The 19,006-nt window shown below is 40.8% G+C and overlaps 1 protein-coding gene across 2 annotated transcripts in view; it reads right to left on the bottom strand.

Moving 5' to 3' along the window:
• Positions 1 to 19,006, bottom strand: part of ULK4 (unc-51 like kinase 4) — a 678,848-nt gene that overhangs the window by 194,472 nt on the left and 465,370 nt on the right. For both annotated transcript variants that reach the window (XM_007505056.3, XM_007505057.3), the window contains exon 34: positions 10,386 to 10,484. In XM_007505056.3, the coding sequence (XP_007505118.1) occupies positions 10,386 to 10,484 (99 nt within the window). The remainder of the gene's footprint in view (positions 1 to 10,385; positions 10,485 to 19,006) is intronic.

Raw genomic sequence — 19,006 nt, 5'->3', positions numbered from 1 at the left:
ACATTAAATTCTGGGGAAAGTACTTATGAAGTTAAATACAGGGAAAATCACTCCAAGAGGAAAACTCAAGAAGGCAAAGTAGTAGGGGGAGGAAATCGATCTGAGCTCATCTACAATGATTCTTCAAAGCTAGAGAAAACAGACCTGTATGTCCTGAGTGGGACAACAAGAAAGGAGTCCCAGGGAGCACTCTTCCAGGCTGGTTCAGCACAAGGAGTAGAAAGAGATCTCCCGGGGTACAGGAGTCTAACCAGGAAAGCACAAGAACTGAGAAAAGGACCCAGGCTGGGCATTAGGGAAAGAAGAGCCCAGACCTATGGAGAGCAGCTTGAGCTTGTGCCAGATGCACAAATGGCAAGAAATAGAGCAGACCACTTTGGAAGGTCCCTAGACACAAGCTCAGCCCAGAACTCACTCCAGAAGGGCCCCGACTCAAGTCTGAAATCAGGAAGTAGGCTGGAAAAACAAGCAAATCAAGAAAGTATCTAATCAAAAGAGCTGTAATATTGGTCGTCCTGGAAGGAAAGAATGACTCCAAAACATGCCCTGTGCACAAGTGAACTCAGAAGAGAATATTCCCATTTTATAGAAAAAGAGACCAAGGACCAGATAGATGGAGTAACTTGTCCAAGTTACTAAAGGCAGAGACAGGACTTCAACTCATGCCCTCTGGTTCCATCCAAACCCAATGTCCTTTTCCAAGGTATGACTTTGCCATTAAGATCAAGTCTAGAGGGTTAACTAGGAGGCTCAGTGAATTGAGGGTCAGGTGTGAAGATGGCAAATCTTGGGTTCAAATCTGGCCTCAGATACTTCTTAGTTATGTGACCCTGGGCAAGTCACTTAACCCCCACTGCCTAGCCCTTACTGTTCTTCTTCCTTAGGACCAATATGTAATATTGATTTTAAAATGGAAGGTATGGGTTTAAAAAAACCATTAAGACTAATTCTAATTAATAGCCCAGACATAGTAAGATCATAATAAGAGTTTTGGTTCCCAAATGGGCCAGGTAGGTTTATGGTTTTCCATGGCCCAATGCTTAGGGATGTCATTCAACAGAAACCAGGTACCCAAAAGGTTCAGTTTATGTCCTCCATCAAAATTTGATCCCCAAATCAAAGATGTGATGTCACGAATAGGAGACAATGGCATAATCTTCATATTCACAGGTTATCGAATTCTAGCTTCAGAAATGATTCAAGGCAGAACTTTTCATATTAATCCATGAACCTGAATAACTCACTTTCTAAATAGATAATTACTTAGTAAACATTATTTAGGATGTGTGAGAGAAGATATATCTTTTTATACAAAAAGCTCCCACCCTCTTCCAAATTAATAACTTAGAGATGCCTCTGTAGATGTCACAGGCTGCTCGTGAGCCTTTGTTCTTGTATAGGGCTACGATGGAGGCATCTCTGAGTTCTGGGGGCATGTCTTCCTCTTCCCATATGCTGGTCAGCACTATGTGGAATGCCTGGAGTGCCTTTCCATTTAAGGCCTTGTACACCTCGGTTGGGATCCTGTCTTTACCGAGTGCCTTGCCTGCACTCATTTGTTTAATGGCTTTTTGGACTTCCTCTGTTGAAGGAAGGACATCAAGTTGTTCAATGGAGTGGTTTGGGGGAATCTGGTCAAGGGCGCTTTAGTCGACTGAAGAGGGTCAGTTGAGAAGCTGACTGAAGTGTTCTTTCCACCTGTTGCTGATGCCTTTTTTATCTTTTATGAGAGAGTCACTATCAGAGGATAGCAAGGGAGTGGTGGTGGGTTTTGATGGTCCATAGACAGTCTTAAGGGCACTGAAAAATTGTTTGTAGTTTTTCATATCAGCAAACCACTGGATTTCTTATGCCTTTTTTCCCACCATCAGTCTTGCATTTTCCTGATCTCACACTGCACCATGGCTTGGAGAGACTTGAATCTGTCCTTTTTAGGAGCAGAGTTTGGGTTATTTTGCCACTCCATAAAGGCTTTGTTCTTCTTGCTCAATAGGTCTTCAATAGCAGTGTTGTTCTCGTCAAACCAGTCCTGGTAGTTGTGTTGTTTTGGGCCTAGGACTGCCTTTGATGTTTCCTTCACTGCGTCTCTGAACTGGTTCCATTTCTCGGTTGAGCTTCCAGTGAGTGGTCCCTTGGCAGACAGCTTGTTGTCCAGGCAGGACTGGAATGTTTTCAAATAAGATGGATCTCTAAGACGACTCACGTTGTAAAATGCGCGAACTGTCTGGGTGCGTTTTGGATGGTGAGGCACAATGCGCATTTGAAGAGTCGCTCTAACCAGTTGGTGGTCTGTCCAGCATTCAGCTCCTCTCATGGCTCTGGTGATCTTTACATCCTGGATGTCTCGCCGGCATACAATGATGTAGTCAATGAGATGCCACTGTTTTGATCTTGGGTGCATCCATGTTGTTTTATATTTGTTCGCCATTCTGAACACAGTGTTCGTGATGGTGAGTTCAAACTCTGAGCATTTGCTGAGTAGCAGTAGGCCGTTGTTGTTCATTTTGCCCACACCGTGTTTGCTGAGGACTCCTTTCCATCTTTTATGGTCCTGGCCAACGCGGGCATTGAAGTCTCCCAGTAGTATCAGCTTGTCATTTGTGGGCACTGAGTGCAGGACTGCACTCAGGTCAGAGTAGAACTGCTTGATGGTCTCCTCTGTGCTGGTCAGTGTAGGGGCATATGCGCTGATGATTGTGGCATACTGGTCTTTGCTGAGAGGCAAACGAATCTTCATGAGCCTCCCGCTGATGCCCACAGGCAAGTCTGGCAGCTGTTTGAGCAAACTGGTCTTGATGGCCAGGCCAACACCGTGAATTCTGTCTTCATTTGTGGCTCTACCTTTCCAGAAGAAGGTGTATCCAGTGGTGGGTTCGCTGAGTGATCCCTCTTCTGGTAAGCGTGTTTCGCTTAAGGCTGTGATGACGATGTTATATTGCACCAGTTCTTTACCGATTAGAGCTGTTCTTCTCTCAGGTCTTGGGGTATTCTCTCTGTCAAGTAATGTCCTGATGTTCCATGCTCCTAGTAGGAGTTACTTTGTATAACCATGAAACATATATACCTTATATTATAAATTGTTCAATTTAATTATGGTTGTACTGATATCTATTAAATTGGTGGTCGCCAGGGATTTCATTTCTAAATCCCAAAATGAATTATTAAAGTAAATGGGGGAGAGAGAGAGAGAAAGAGAGAGAGAGAGAGAGAGAGAGAGAGAGAGAGAGAGAGACAGAGAGAGAGACAGAGAGAGAGAGACAGAGACAGACAGAGAGAGAGAGAGAGAGAGAGAGGGAGGGAGAGAGAGAGGGAGGAGAGAAGAGAGCATGCTCTGGCTTCTACTAATACCAGTTAGAATTTCTAAACCTCAGCCAGGGGGAAAAAGTCTGAAGACAATGGGCTTTTCTCGGAGATACCTCCGGAGATAACCGAGGCAGGGTCACTAAGTCAGCCTTTCACTCAACAACAGTGATTGTCTAAAATGAAAGTAGTCCTCCAGGGGTCTAGTTCCTCCAGTCCAACTCTGAGTCAGAGATCTCCTCGATCTCTTCGAATCTTGAATCAAATATATTCTTCTGGCCTCTGATCCTCTTTTTAAAGATCTTTTTCTCTTGTGTCACCTCCCCTAAATTTCATATCTACCAATTACAGCAGATGTTTTTCTCCAGGACTGCCCACTCTTTAGTTCACACCTTTTTTGGTTAGATCATACCTTTTGGGTTACTTAATACCTTTTTTGGTTAGTTCACCTTTTGTAGTTACTTAACACATTTTTGTAGTTAAAATGGGTAGATCTATTTAAATACTGAATTATCACCTTTTGGGGAATTAAACTCTAAAAATAGATTGTGGATTACAATTCCATCTTCCCAATAAAGGAAGAGCTAAGTACCTTCACTGTTACAATCAGGGGATTACAATTTAATCTTCACAATAAAGGAAGAGCTAAGTATTTTCATTGTTATAATTAGAGATAGCTAAATCCAATCTTCACAAAATACAGCTAATAATTTTGTGAGTAAATATTTCAAATTTTCTTTAGGATGATCATTTTCACTTTGACAGCCTCATATCTGTACAAGAATTTTTAAGAGTCCAACTAGATTATTCCTCGTCCCTTAGGCAAGATTCCACCAAAATTATCCTAGATAGATGAAAACTAAGGGTTGACTTTCCTCCCTTTCCCTCTTCTCCCCCTAGGGAAGGAAACTCCACCTTCACACTATACCTTTTAACAATTTTTGAAAGATTTATCTTTGGCATGTATGTGCCCTAGTTAGGCTCCCAACAGACTTAATACAACTTTTCTTTAACATAGATGTCATCATAAACATTTGGCACTTTATGCAATAGAGGAAGCATACCAAGTTTTCTCCCCTGATCATTTAAATGCCTAATTAATTTAATGATGATACATAATCTAATACAGATCACTCAAATGAGGTGTTTTGTGAAACTGTTGGAATCTTAATATAAAAAATATATATATAAAAAAAAATTAACTGCCAAAAGGTCCATCCTGGAGATGCATTTTCTCCAAGTACTAGAAAGAGAATTCTTTTCAGAAGTCTTTCCCATAACATGGGGCCACTAATATGAACAGTAGAGATGGCATCAGAGTGAGATTTGAGAGGGTATGCTTAGTGGAACGGGTATAATTATCAGTCAATTTTGAGGGGAAAAGGTATATCTATATCTATATATATCTATATCTACATAGATATAGATATATATAGATATAGATGTAGGTATAGATATCCTGGGAACACAATTTAGAACCACGAGGAGTGGTTTTAAGTGCTGGCTCTGACGATTACTAGCTGTGAGACTGAACAATTCACTTAATTTCTTAGAACCTTCATTTTCTCATCAGTGAAATGGAGATGCTAATATTAGCACTGCCAACCTCACAGGGCTGTGTGTGTGGATAGAATTTTGTAAACCTTACATTACATAAAAAAGGACTTGAACCTCTATTCCAAGAAAAGTAGTGTGGTACAGTGGCAACTTATAGAGCTCAACCCTTTCTGAAACATAGGCCTATCATTTCAGGATCAATATTTTTCAGATAGTCTAGGAGTCTTATGCTCTTAAGGGTCACTTAAAAGAAAATGGAAAGGCATATGGCAGATGTGAGTGGGCTTCAACACATTACAAATGAGGAATTATGAAGGAAGAGTGGTGTGAATGAAGTCCACAAAGACTGATATGACAAAGAAAGATGATGGGGCCATCCTGAGGCAACAGTTAGGGATAACTAGTGGACCACTGGCATGCTCAGGTTGTCAGACCTTGAGAAAGGTGCCCAGGACATTCCATGGATCTCAGTGGTAAACAAATGGGAGGACAAAGGTATAAGTCACTCCATCTCTGGACTCTGTGCACTGGCCAACTCTCATACCTGGAATTCTCTCGATTCTTCATTGCTGCCTCTGCATTCCTTGGCTCAAATTCCATCTTCTAAAAGAGACCTTTTCCAGTTTTTCTTCCCCCCTACCAGCTCCTTTCCCTTCCAACCTGACACTGCTAGTGACTTCCCTCTGAGATGATCTCTCATTTATGATCTATTCAGGATATCCCAAAAGTCTTTGTGAAATTTTAAGCTTTAATAAGATTAAAACTGTACAAATATTTTCCTTAGCACAATGTCCAGCACCCAGAAAGTTTTTAACAAATGCTTACTGCCTGACTGACAGAATGGGTTGCCATGAATGAGTTACAATCAGCATGGCAGGAGGTTATACCCACAAAAAGATCACAGACTCCCTAGAGTATCTGGGAATCAGGGTTCATAGTAATAATTATTTTCTGATTTCAGAATAACATGGAGTAAGTTATCAAGGGAAAAACTCAAAAACCTACATGGAAAAGGAAAAGATGACAAGAGGAAGAGTTGGAAAAGATTCTTATTGCAAAGGCGACATTCAGAGAAGGAGTTATTGGAAACCAAGTAGAGCCCTTCCTGGGCAAAGAGGTCTGAGGGAAGGCAAGAGAGTAGGAGAAAGCTGGTGGCATAGGAGCTGTAGCCTATTCAGGAAAAAAGGAAATGACAAATGGTGATTCTCTCCCCTAGATAAGAGTGAAAAACTCTACAAGTAAAAAATAAATGTAGAGAAAATGATGATTGATAATGAAATGAAGGACATTTGTCTTATGAAGAGAAGGAGGAAGACCCACTGTTCTGGACTTTGGGCCCACGGACAGATGGCCCTGGGGAGTCCAGGAGCTCAATGAGCTCACTTTCAAATGAAGGAGGTCACCTCAAGGGGAGTGATATTTCTTCAGAAAATTACAGGGATGTCTAGTAGGACCAAAGAGGAACATTTGACGGACCCCATCTAGAAACAATGGCAGATCAGACTTGATCATGTGTAATGGTTCTAGAACTGGGGGGGGGGGGTCAGGAAGAAATGATAAGTGCTATTGCAGACGTTTGGGGAAGCTGTGGAGAGGTTGGCTGAATGGAAAGGAATGGAGTGAAGCATGGTGGCTGGGGCTGTTCCAAAATGGCAGATCAGAAAAGTAGATACTATATAGAAGTAGGCCCCAGAAAGGATGACCTTCTAGGACAGGGGTCAATTGAAAGAATTCCTGGAGTCAGTGAACTTGAATTGGCAAAAAAAAAATTCACATTTTTATTTCATTTTGCCTGAAATTTAGGATTTCCTTCAACAATTTAAAAACATGATTCTGAGAAGGGAATAGGCTTTACTACATGCCAAAAGGGTCTGGGACACAAAACAAAGTTAAGAACCTCTGCTCTAGGGCAAAGTCTCGGTGGGAGTCAAGGTGGTTGGTGAGACAATGGAGGAGGTATCCTGGGATAGGATGTAATGGCCTCTACTGGGACTCATCCTTAGGAGACACCTTCAGGCAAAGATGAATTCACCAAAGCTCCTCCATGTTCCCTGAGAACCCATGGAAAGTGCCCTAGGCCAGGCTGCCAAGAACTTAGGGGTTTGGAAACCTCTAGTTCTCTAGCCAGAGGGAAGACAGTGTGATGCCAGAGAAAGAACACTGATTTCCTGTTATGAGTTCAGGGAAGTGTGAGCTCCCTAAGGGTAGGGACAGTAAGATTCTGCCTTTGTAGCCCCTGTATAATGTCTCGAATATCACAGGTGGATGTTTAATAAATGTTTATTGAAACAAATTGAATAAAGGGGTATCTAGGTGGCTCAGTAGACAGAAAGCCAGGTCTGAAGTTCAAATCTGATACTGGGTTTGGTGCTGGGTTCAAATCTGACCTCAAATACTTCTTAGCTGGGTGACCCTGGCCAAGTCACTCAACCCCAATTGCTCTTACTGTTCTTCTGTCATGGAATCGATATGATCCAAAGACAGAAAGAGTGGGTTTAAAAAAGAAAAAAGAAACTAACTGAATGAGGAAGGTAGAAGTATATTTATAAATTTTAGGTCAGGCATGATTGTATTTTGCATATTCTATTAAATTAAATGAACCTCTCATATTAGAAAAAGAAAGGAAGAAGGAAAAATCACAAGCCAAGGAGATGTCTTAGACTACTCCTACCTCTCTGACCAACTATCTATTTCTGTGAGCCTGAGCAAGGATATCATTATAGAAAGAGAGACAGATCCCTCAAAAGACCCATGCTCTAGTCCATCACTTACAATTTGTGTGACTTTGGACAAGGCACCTAAAACCCTCTAAATCTTGGTTTCTTCATCTCTTAATCAAATGAATTGGATCAGATGATCTCGAAGCATTTATCTTGCTCTGATCCGAAGACACCTTCACTCCCTGAGTCTCAGTTTCTCATCTGTAAAATGAGTTTCCTGCACTGGATGTTTTCCAAGGTCCCCCTCAGATCTGAAATCTGATGGAGCACCTGGATGTAGATGAAGCTGGGGCAAATGTCCCTGGCAGCCTGATGTTGAGGTTAAATGAAAGCTTGATGGGGGAGGTCTGGAAAACCAACGGTGAGCAAACACAAGGTCTGGAAGACCGACCGGTGCAATGCCTTCTCTTAAAGACTCGGCTGTCCACGCTCGTGTCCTGCCCCAGCCAGCCTCTCGGCCACCTAGAAACAGTGCAGGAAGCCTTCGGATCGCGTCTGTGCCTGTTTAACAAACAACCTTCTCCTGCAGAGACATGCCCATGTGCTCCAGGCTCCCAGAAAATGACAGTCTGGTGTCTCTATTCTTCCTCCACTTCAGAAGCATCGAGTTGCCTCCCAAGGCAGCACATGTTCCGCTCTAGGGTAGAGAATCGAATCTCCATTTCAGGTGCCAGTGGCTGCACCGCCGCCAGATTTTTTCCCATTAAGGGTCTGTCACGGTTGTTAGGTTTACCGAGATAGACACTTGCTCAACAAACAACTCTGAAAGGGCCTGATTCTTTTCTGCCACGGCTGCGGAGAGGAGAGAGGGGCAGCCGGCTCCCTCCCGGCCCTCGGTCCAATCACTCCAAGGCTGTAATTAAACAGTGTAATCAGGGTAACTATTACAAACACTGTAATCAAACCTAGGTTCATCAAAGCCGGTTTATGCTGCAGACCCTGGCATAATGGAGGCATGTCTTAATCAGTTATATCTCTTAATTAAGTCTCTTAAGAAACTGAATATAACTATATAAAAGGGGAAGTAAAAGAACTCCTTCCTTTCCCCTTCTTGAAATGGAAAAGCTCTGTGACATGTAGAGGTGGTTGTGTTTTTTTTAAAGGGATTGTTTAATTTTGTCCTTGAGTCTGGGGGGAGAGAAAGCCCTTCGTTCAGGGCTCCCCCTCAAGGCAGCCGTGGCATGTAGACAGACACCTTGGCTCTGCCTCCCAGGAAATGACTGCAATTTTTCAACCAAAAAACACCTTCCATGTGACAGACATCCCCAGATTAAAAATAGGGGCTTCCCATCTCAAGTATTCCCTTTTGGTGGGAGCATTTCGAAGAGCTGGGGATGTGAGGCAGTCGCTCCTTTAGCTCAGTCCACATCACCCAGACATTGTTAACCCATTTTATTTATTTATTTACATCTCTGGAGGTCGGCTGAGAATTTTTTATTGTTTTCTCATTCACTTATTGGGGTTAGAGACCCTACAGTGGGGATGTCATGGAACAAGAGCCCAACCATTAAACTGAAATCCTTGGCCATTAGAACGGAGGCCATCGTGACAGACCCAGATCCAGAATCCCATCGGCAAGGGAAGGAGAGGATGCTGTGGACCACAAAAGTGACTGGGAGGTGAACCATAACCTAAACTGTATTTTTAAAAAGCCACCCACAGAGAACCGCTTGATTTGATTTGCAGTCTTTGTAAATAAATGCAAAAGTTTTCAAATTAGGTCTGTTTCTCTAAAGAGAGGCAGGAGAACAGAGTGGATTTAGAGAGTCGGCCACAGCAGGGGCAGGTCAGCATTCAAGCCCCTCCAGTGACGCCCCACACTGGCTGTGGGACCCTGGGCTGTGAGGCCCAGCTCAATTGCATTTCTACACCAGAATCTCCAGGCAACAAAGAAATCAGGGGTCAAGACAAAAAAATGCACATTTTACTCTAAGATACCTTGTTTGAAAGGCACTAGCTTCTTATCAGAATCTCTATCTTCTTGCTAGATATCTATTGGGCAGACTCTTCTTCTCATGGTAATCACTGGATTCCTTGGAAAGTGGCCCAGATTGGCCACTTTGCCCCCCTCTAGGGTGTGAGCCTAACTTTTCAGATTTCTACATGATATCCCTGACCTCCCCTTTACATGTCATCTTTCCCCATTTGAATGGAAGCTCCCCAAGGGCAGGAATTGTCTTTTTCTTTTTTCTTGGTTTGTATCCCCAACACTCGGCACATATCCTGGCACCTAGGGAGTGCTGAATCAATCTCTGTTACTCATCTAGCAATATATGGGCTGAGATACCATCTGATTCAAGGTTTATTTATATAATGATAACCTCTGTGGTTTTAAAGTATTGAGGAATCTTAGAGTTTGTCCCTAAGAGTCCTGCTTTCTGCCCTGCTACTGCTCCCTCCAGATGACCAGGTCCCTCCATCTAATGTATAGATTTGTTGTTTCTCTCAATTAGAATGTGAGCTCCTTGAGAACAGGATTCTCACTTTCCTTTTAAATCAGCACCACTTAGCATGGTGCTTGGCTCACAGTAAGCTTTTTTATTCATTCATTCATCCATCCATCCATCTGTCCTTCCATCCTTCCATCCTTCCATCTATCCATCCATCCATCCAGCCAGCCAGCCAGCCAGCCAGCCATCAATATATCGAGCCATCCATTCTTCAGCAAAAAGTCACCTCAAACCTGGTGTTGGCTCAAGTTCTAAGGAGAAGAAAATCCAACACTGAAGGCTGGGAGATGCAAAAATGTGTATAAATAATTTCAACTTCAGCCATATTCCCAGAGAGTGAGGGGAGAAAAGTTCTTACCAGCTGAATAAGCAAGCTAATTAGGTCTGTCAGAGGTTTATTCACAAGCAGAAGGTCCTCAGCAGCCTGAGTGTCCCCTCCTGTACCATTCTTCTGGGCCTTTAATGGGAGAGAGAAAAGACAAGGTCACCTTTCCAGGTACATTGGTGGAATGACTCTGAATGGGAACGAAGAATTAAAAAAGATGAGATTCATCATTCTTAGAAATAAGTAAACAGAAGGTACTGGTGAAGTGTTATCGTCCACTGTGCCCATGGGAATGAGCCAAAGAAAATGTAAGTAATTTCATCTAAATGTAATGTAACCTCCCTTCTTGGGGAGGAAGGGGGGAAGGGAGGGAGGGAGGAAAAAAAGTTACACACTTCCAGATTGTAAAGTAGCTAAAACAGGGCCACTTGAGGCAGAGGGAACATTCAATGGTTCTATGAATATTTTTGAAAATCAACAGCTTGATTATAATATGTACCTTTATTAGAAGGTGAATATGTTTTTAACTGCTTAATTCTCATTTTTCTTCACTTTACCATTCATCATTCATTGTATTTCATGTGGTTTCTGCTCCCTTTCTAATTAATAAAGGGTGGTGGGAGTGTAACCCCTCTCATAAATAATTATAATTTCAATCAAATAGATATATTCTACTGAATATACCCTCTCTATATGCATGATCACATTGGAGTAATGCATCAAACAAAATTTGAAGATTATTTTATGCACATATATGTTTTCTATGGACATCTTATATGTACTGTTTTATATATTATATACATATGTACACATTTACCCACAAACATACACGTAGACATAGGTATTTATCTACAAACATAAATGTATATATGCATGCATACACATATGAAGTTGATTAACTTCAAACACAAATCGGTTTACCTTGCCTAGGAGGGACAAAGGGAAACATAAAAATCAAAAGTAAATGTCATGGATTTTGTCTCTATTCTCAGAAGAGTTTTATAATAAATATTTACATAAAATGAATGGGGGCTTTTGATGTCTGAACCTGACTCGAGATAGAAGAAGCTTTTACTTATCTATTATGTAATTTTTAGAAATTATACATTTCATGTTCATTCTCGAACTCTGTTTTTATTTCCCTTCAGAGAATTTCAATGCACTTCAGGCCAAGCCCTCTGCTGCAGCACGTAAGGCAGGAGTCAGCATGTGCTGCCTCGGGTCTGGAGCTGGGACAGCCGGTCCTCTCTCTAGGAAGCTCAGGGGTTCATTGTCTTGGGCTGAGCAACAGGATTTCTAATATCCATTTTCCTTGATTAAAGACACTTGATTAAGAATTAATGTTTGTGGAAATAAAGTAGATGCCCGTCAACTGCAGAATGACTAAATGAATTGTGGCACATGTTTTAATTACCCATAAAAATAGTTAACATAAAAAATTCCCAGAATGGGGAAGACTTGCATGAACTGATGCAGAGAGCACAAGGTAGAACCAGGAAGACAAAATACACAGAGATAACAAGATAAAGAGAAAGAACATTTGAAAGTGAATGGGGCAGCTGGGCTTGAGAGCAAGGCCTGAAGATGGGAGGTCCTGGGTTAAAATCTGAACTCAGACACTTCCTAGTTGTGTGACCCTGGGCAAGTCACTCAACCCCAATTTCCTAATCCCTTCTTTCCCTTGGAACTGATTCTTCGTATTTATATTAAGACAGAAGGTAAGGATTTTTAAAAATAAGCTGAAAGTAAACACTGTGATGTTAATGACCAAGTTTAACCCCAGAGAAGAGCTGAGAAAATGCACCGGCTCCCTTTCCTATCAGAGACGGGGCAGCAAGGGTGCTTGATGGCATGATTCTAAAACATTGGTAATGTGTTGTTTCATTTTTGAACATCTCTTACTTTTCAACTCTTGGTTACAAGGGATGGATCACCAGGTAGAGGAGATATGAGAGGATTAATTGGCGCAAGTGATATAAAAATAAAACAAACCAAAAAAGCAATAAAAATAATAAGATTCCATGTTTACCTGATCAAAGAAAATACATCTTCTAATTACATGTACTTATTTCTGGAAGGAATGAACTCATGGCACCTGCAGGCCTTGAACCTCTACCTTTTCTGCTGGATTATTAGCTTATGTTTGTAACTATATTAGAAAGATGGAGGCAGCACTGATGCGGAGGTCCCTGCTCCACCTTCAAATTGCAGATGGTAGTGACCAAATCCCGTTTTGTTTTTTTAAACCCTTAGCTTTCATCTTAGAATCAATACTGTGTATTGGTTCTAAGGCAATAGAGCAGTAAAAGCTAAGGAATGGGGGTTAAGTGACACAGGTAGGATGCATTTGAGGCCAAATTTGAACTCAGGACCTCTCCTTTTTAGGCCTGGTTCTCAATCCACTGAGCCACCTTGCTGCCCCTATTGCTTTTCTTTATTCTTGATAAGAAATGTGAATGAGAGAAGCAGAAGAATGAGAGAACTGTACATACTTCTCCTCTAAAGGGAGCAGAGTTAGGGGTAGAAGTTGAGGGCTTATTTCACCCAAAACAAGGAGGCTATGGGATAGAATGAAGACACTTGGTTTGGAGGGTGAAGAAACTAGTTCTATCAAGGGGGAAACTAGGTGAGCCCAGGTCAGTCATTAAATCTCTTTGGCCTTCCCTCTCTCCATGTACACTGTAGGGATGATATGGCTCAGACCACCCATCTCCCAGGGTTCTCAGGAAAGAAGCATTCTGAAAACTTTACATGTTCCATAAATGTAAGTTTTTCTTTACAGCTCTAAAAACCAATAAGCTCTCTTTGTGTCACAGGGATAAAGAACAGAAAGAAAGATCCGGTCTCCATTATAACAAATTATCCATAGCAACATGGGTGTGTATAGAACTAGAAACAAAATGGAGGCCCCATTGAGTGGGAAATTTCTATCATGTGGCATATCACTGTAATTGACTACTGCTGCCCCAAGAAATCATACATGAGGAATTCTCAAGAAAATGAGAATATCTGTATAAACTGAAATAGGGTAAAGTAAGAAAACAAAACAAGAGACAGGACTACAACTATTTAAATGAAAAAACAAACAAACAATGAATTGAAACAAAACATTCCTCCCCTCCCTGCAGAGGTGGGGGACAGTGGATGTAGAATACCTCATACACTGTCACATGTGGATGATGGATCAGTTGGTTTTCATAATTCTCTCTTTTTTTCTTTGATAAAGAATAAGAAGGTTCACTGAGCAGGGAAAAGAATGTATGCAGAAATGACTGACATCAAAATAAAGGCCATTATTAAGATGTAAAAAAAAAAAAAAACAAACAAACCACCTTTTAGCTTTGGTCTAACTTTTCATCTACTGAGACATTTTTGGGTCCTGAATCGGTTATATCCAGTGTATGAAATATTTCTCCCAGCTTTGTGTCATCTTCATGTTAGATAAACATGCCATCCAGGTCCTTATCAAGTCACTGTTAAAAATCAGCAGTACAATGATCCAAGACATTTCAGAAAGACTTATGATGAAAAATGCTATACACCTCTACTCTGATGCAGTCTGAATGCAGATCAAAACACACTTTTAAAAAACTTTATTTTCCTTGTTTTTTTTGCCTGTGTTTTCTTTGTGACATATGGAAATATGTTTTGAATGACTGCACATGTATAATCTATATCAAATAGCTTGCTTTCTCATTCATTGAAGGGGAAAGAAGGGATGGAGAGAGAATTTGAAACTCTAAATTAAAAAAAAGAATGTTAAAAATTGTTTTTACATGTAACTGGAAAAAAATTAAATATCTGAAAAGGAAAAAAAAATCTATGGACCCAAACCAATAACAACCACATGAAAGGATGGTCCAAATCACTAATAATGAGATTAATTGAGATATTACTTAGAAAGTGCTTAGCACATTGCTTGGCAGGTAGTCGGTATAGTATAAATATTCATTCCCTTCCCTCTTTCCCTGATAATAAGAGAAATGGAAATTATAAAACAACAACAACAACAAGAAACAACAGAAAAACCCACCACCACCACCAATAACAACAACAAAACCCTGAAATTTTGTCTGACACCCTCCAAATTGGTAAAGATGACAAAGATGAAAATTGTTAAACGTTGGAAATTTTGCTTCCAGAAGCAAATGCAAAATGCCTTTTGGCATTTAAAGCCCTTTTAAAATCTACTCCCTATCCCAACACCATCATGACATCTTTCTTTATATCCCATTCCCGGCTATATCCTTTCCTTGGCTTCTTTAAGTTCCAATAAAGAGGGGCAGAGTCAAGATGGCAGCTTAGAAAGCAGCAAAAGTTCAGACTTCGTGGAAGACCCTTCCTTACCGATACAGACTGAATGCTCCTAGGGCACTGAAATTCAATCTGAACAACAGGACAGAAGTGGGGAACTTTCCTTCTGGACTCAAATCAAAAGGTACGCCCCCCAAAAGCCGGAATCCGAGAATACTCAGGGCTAAGGGGAAAGCAGAGCGAAGGTCCCAGGACCCCTCCCCCACAACCCAGAGGCTTGAGCCCCCAGCAGCAGCGGGAACCTCTGAGCAGGCAAAGGTGCTTGTTTGGAGGGTCTACCTTGGGAGCAGCGGGGCGCCGGGCTTGGAGCATCCAGCTTGGACAGAGGGGAGGAAGCCAGGGAGAAACGGGCTATGGCTAGGTCCCTCCATCAGGCTCCAGTCTCACCCTTCGCTTGGGCACATCCAGACCAATCCAGTTGAACTAATCCCATCAGAACTCCTCAGAGTTTAGGGAGGTGGGCAAAGGCACTTGCGGACATTGGAGAAGCAGCTGGAGAGAACTGGAGAGAGCCTGAGCGGCCCAGCCTTCCAGGAGTCTTCAGAGCCTCAGTGCTTCATACCACATACAGCCCAACCCAAATGAACTCAATCCAATCAAAAGCCTCCAGAGGACAGGGAAGCTAACATTCCTCCCCTAGAGACTGTACCAAGAGATCTGACAAAGCTCCAGGAGGGGAGACTAACAGCCCCAAAGCCAAAACAAAATGAGAGGAGCAAGAGCACAGCCAAATACGGGGAGCAAAGAAGGGATAAACTCGAGCGTACAACAGAAAAAGAAGAAAGAAATTACAATAGACAGCTTCTGCACAGGTAATGAGCAAAGAGCGAATGAAACAGAGGGGGAGGACCCAGCAAAGGAAAAATCAGAAATCCCAGCGAATTGGATACAGGCTTTGGAAGAACTCAAAATGCAATTCAAAACACAATTAAGAGAGGCTGAAGACAATTGGGAAAAGAACTTAAAAACTAAGATAAGTCATCTGGAAACAGAAACTAGTGTCTTGAAAGCCAAAATCAACCAGCTGGAAAATGAGGCAAAGGAGATGAAAGATGAGGCAAAGCAGATGAAAGATGAGGTGAAGAAGATGAAAGATGACCTCCAAAGAAAATCAGACCAAAAGGAAAAAGATGACCAAAAAACTAAGGATGAAATCCAGTCTTTAAGAACCAGAATACAACAACTAGAATCGAGTGACCTCACAAGGCAGCAAGACACTATAAAACAAAACCAAAAGAATGAAAAAATTGAGGAAAATATGAAGCATCTCATTCACAAAACAGGATTTAGAAAATCGTTCAAGAAGAGACAATTTAAGAATTATTGGCCTACCAGAAGACCATGACAAAAGAAAAAGCCTGGACATTATATTACAGGAAATTATTAAAGAAAACTGCCCTGAAATCCTTGAACAAGAGGGAAAAGTGGAGATTGATAGAATCCACAGATCACCTCCTGTACTTAATCCCCAACTGACAACACTCAGGAATGTTATAGCCAAATTCAAGAACTATCAGACTAAAGAAAAGATATTACAAACTGCCAAGAAGAAATCATTCAGATACCAAGGAACCACAGTGACGATAACTCAGGATCTGGCTGCATCCACACTAAAAAAAAGAAAGGCATGGAATACGATATTCCGGAAAGCAAGGGAACTAGGTCTACAACCAAGAATCAACTACCCAACAAAACTGACTATATTCTTACAGGGGAAAGTATGGTCATTCAACAAAATAGAAGAATTTCAAGAATTCGTAAAGAAAAGACCAGACCTGAACAGAAAATTTGATGTCCAAGCACAGAACTCAAGAGAATCATCAAAAGGTAATTAAAAAAGAGGGGGAAAAAAGAAAAACAAAAAAAAATTTTTAAGAGACTCAATAAGTTAAAATGATATGTATCCCTATAAGAAAAGAGGTCATTGGTAACTCTTAAAAACTGTTGTTATTAACTGGGAAGCAAAAAGAAGTATACTTAGAGGGAACAGCAACAAATTGTATAGGATGAAAGGACAAGACATAAATAGGTATATAGATATATGCATGCAAAAATACATATGCATGAGTATGCATATATATATATACATATATATATAACTAGAGCTTTAAAATAGTTTAATATTAAAAGAAATGGGAAAAGAAACAAATGGGGGTAAATTTATGTCATAAAGAAACTCATGATGGGAGGGCAGAGAACATCAATACACTGGAAGGGTAAAGAGGTCAGAGACAGGAAATACTCAACTTTTGTGCTTTGAAAGTGACTCAAAGAGGGAAAAACAATCCAATCCATTGGGGGCAGAGGATAGATTTGCACCCTATAGGGGAGTAGAAGGGTAACAAACGGTCTGGTGGGGAGGGAAGCAGTACAAGAGAGGGAGGGAGCGGGGGGTTAATTTTAGAAAGACTACAGGGAAAATGAGGGGGGAATAAATAGGGAGGGGGGTAGAAAGGGAAGTAAAATAAGGGTGGGAACAAGGGGGACTGTTCAAAAGCAAACATTGGTGTAGAAGGAAATAGTGAAAGAAGAAAAGGCAGGTAAAGGAGCAGAAATCAAAATGCTGGGAAATACACAGCTAGTAATCATAACTGTGAATGTGAATGGAATGAACTCACCCATAAAACGCAAGTGAATAGCAGAGTGGATTAGAGTCCAGTTCCAATAAAGCCCTGTCTTCTAAAGAGAGTTTTCCTCAACTCCTATTAATTCTAGGGCCCTTCGTTTCTTATTTTTCTCCTAGTTATCCTGTGAGACGAATGACTCTTGAAAGGTGTCAGTGTGTCAAAGTCTCTTTTATTTCATTTTCTGGAGAATGGGTACTCAAGAGCCAGTGTTATAGCCAGCAAGTGAAAGCAACAAATAATGGAGGCTCACAGACTTCCTTTTATCCTAGTTCCTGACAAGATGATTTCTCCCCTCTTTCACCGTTGGCTGGTCACTTATAATCTTATCTCCAAAGAAACATGCAATTTACAAACCCAATTATCCTAATTATTCAAGCAGGGTTTAACCAATCAAAACACCTTTGGGTTTGACCAATCAAAATAAGGATTGTTTCAATTGTATCTTTCTGCATCATGCTTTTATTCAACTGATCAGAAAAGGAGGAGGTTACTGTTTTTAAGTTTCAGTTTCTACACATCTTTTTGTATCTCATTAACCAGATATACTTCCCTAAGAGCAGGGCATGCTATCTTTATTCCCCATATCATGTATAGTGCTTCTTTGAACACATTTGTTTTCTTGTCCTCCCCTACAATCTGTAGGCTCTGTCTTTTGTCTCCAGTATTCAACATATAGTAGGGGACTGATTGACTGAAGATAAGCACAGTGGTGCTGGTGCATTTTTGGTGGAGTTGGGAATTGGCATAGCCATTTTGGAAATCAATTCAGAATTACACAAAAAAAATTACTAAAATGTCCACACCCAGGAACCCAGAGTTTCTATTGCTAGGCTTATACCCCAAAGAGGAAATGATAATAAGAAAGTCTACAAATATACTAAACTATATTTTTGGGGAGAGCAAGTAGCTGGAAACTAAATAGATGCTTATTTGTTGGAGTATGATTAAACAAATTGTGGTCCATGAATTCAAATGAATATTACTGCGCTATAAGGAATGATGAGTGCAATGAATACAGAGAAGGGAAAGACCTATATAAATTGATGCAGAATGAAGTAAGCAAAACCAAGAAAACAACATGAACAACAACTATAACAAAATAGGAAGAATTCCCCCAACACATGCACATAGCCATCATAGTCCTCATAACTAGTATTTATGTAACATTTACTATAGTCAGGCACTGTGCAAAGCACTTTACAAATATTACCTCATTTGATCCTCACAAATTCCCATTTTACAGATGAAGAAACCAAGGCAAAAAAAAATCAAAAGCAAACGGTAAACTTATAAAAAGTATAGCTTGAAAGAAATATAAGACATTTCCACGTTACCCTTTGGCAGAGGTGAGAGGTCCACAAATGTTTGCACATTGCACATATTTTAAATTTTTCATAATGTGCTTGTTTTTTTTTTCTTTTAAAAATACTCTTAAGGGGGATTAGGGAGCAGCTAGGTGGCTCAGTGGATAGAGAACCAGGCTTAGAGATAGGAGGTCCTGGGTTTAAATGTGACCTTAGGCACTTCCTACCTGTGTGACTCTGAGCAAGTCACTTAACTCCCACTGTTCTGCTTTGGAACCAATACACAGTATTGATTCTAAGATGAAAGGTAAGGGTTGACTGATTAAAGATAGGCACAGAGGTACATTTTTTGTTGAATTTGTGAATTGGCATAACCATTTTAGGAAATAATTCAGAATTACACAAATGA

This window comes from Monodelphis domestica, chromosome 5 (genome assembly GCF_027887165.1).
Source record: "Monodelphis domestica isolate mMonDom1 chromosome 5, mMonDom1.pri, whole genome shotgun sequence".
NCBI classification, from domain to species: Eukaryota; Metazoa; Chordata; class Mammalia; order Didelphimorphia; family Didelphidae; genus Monodelphis; species Monodelphis domestica.
This window is presented reverse-complemented; position numbering and strand designations above follow the sequence as displayed.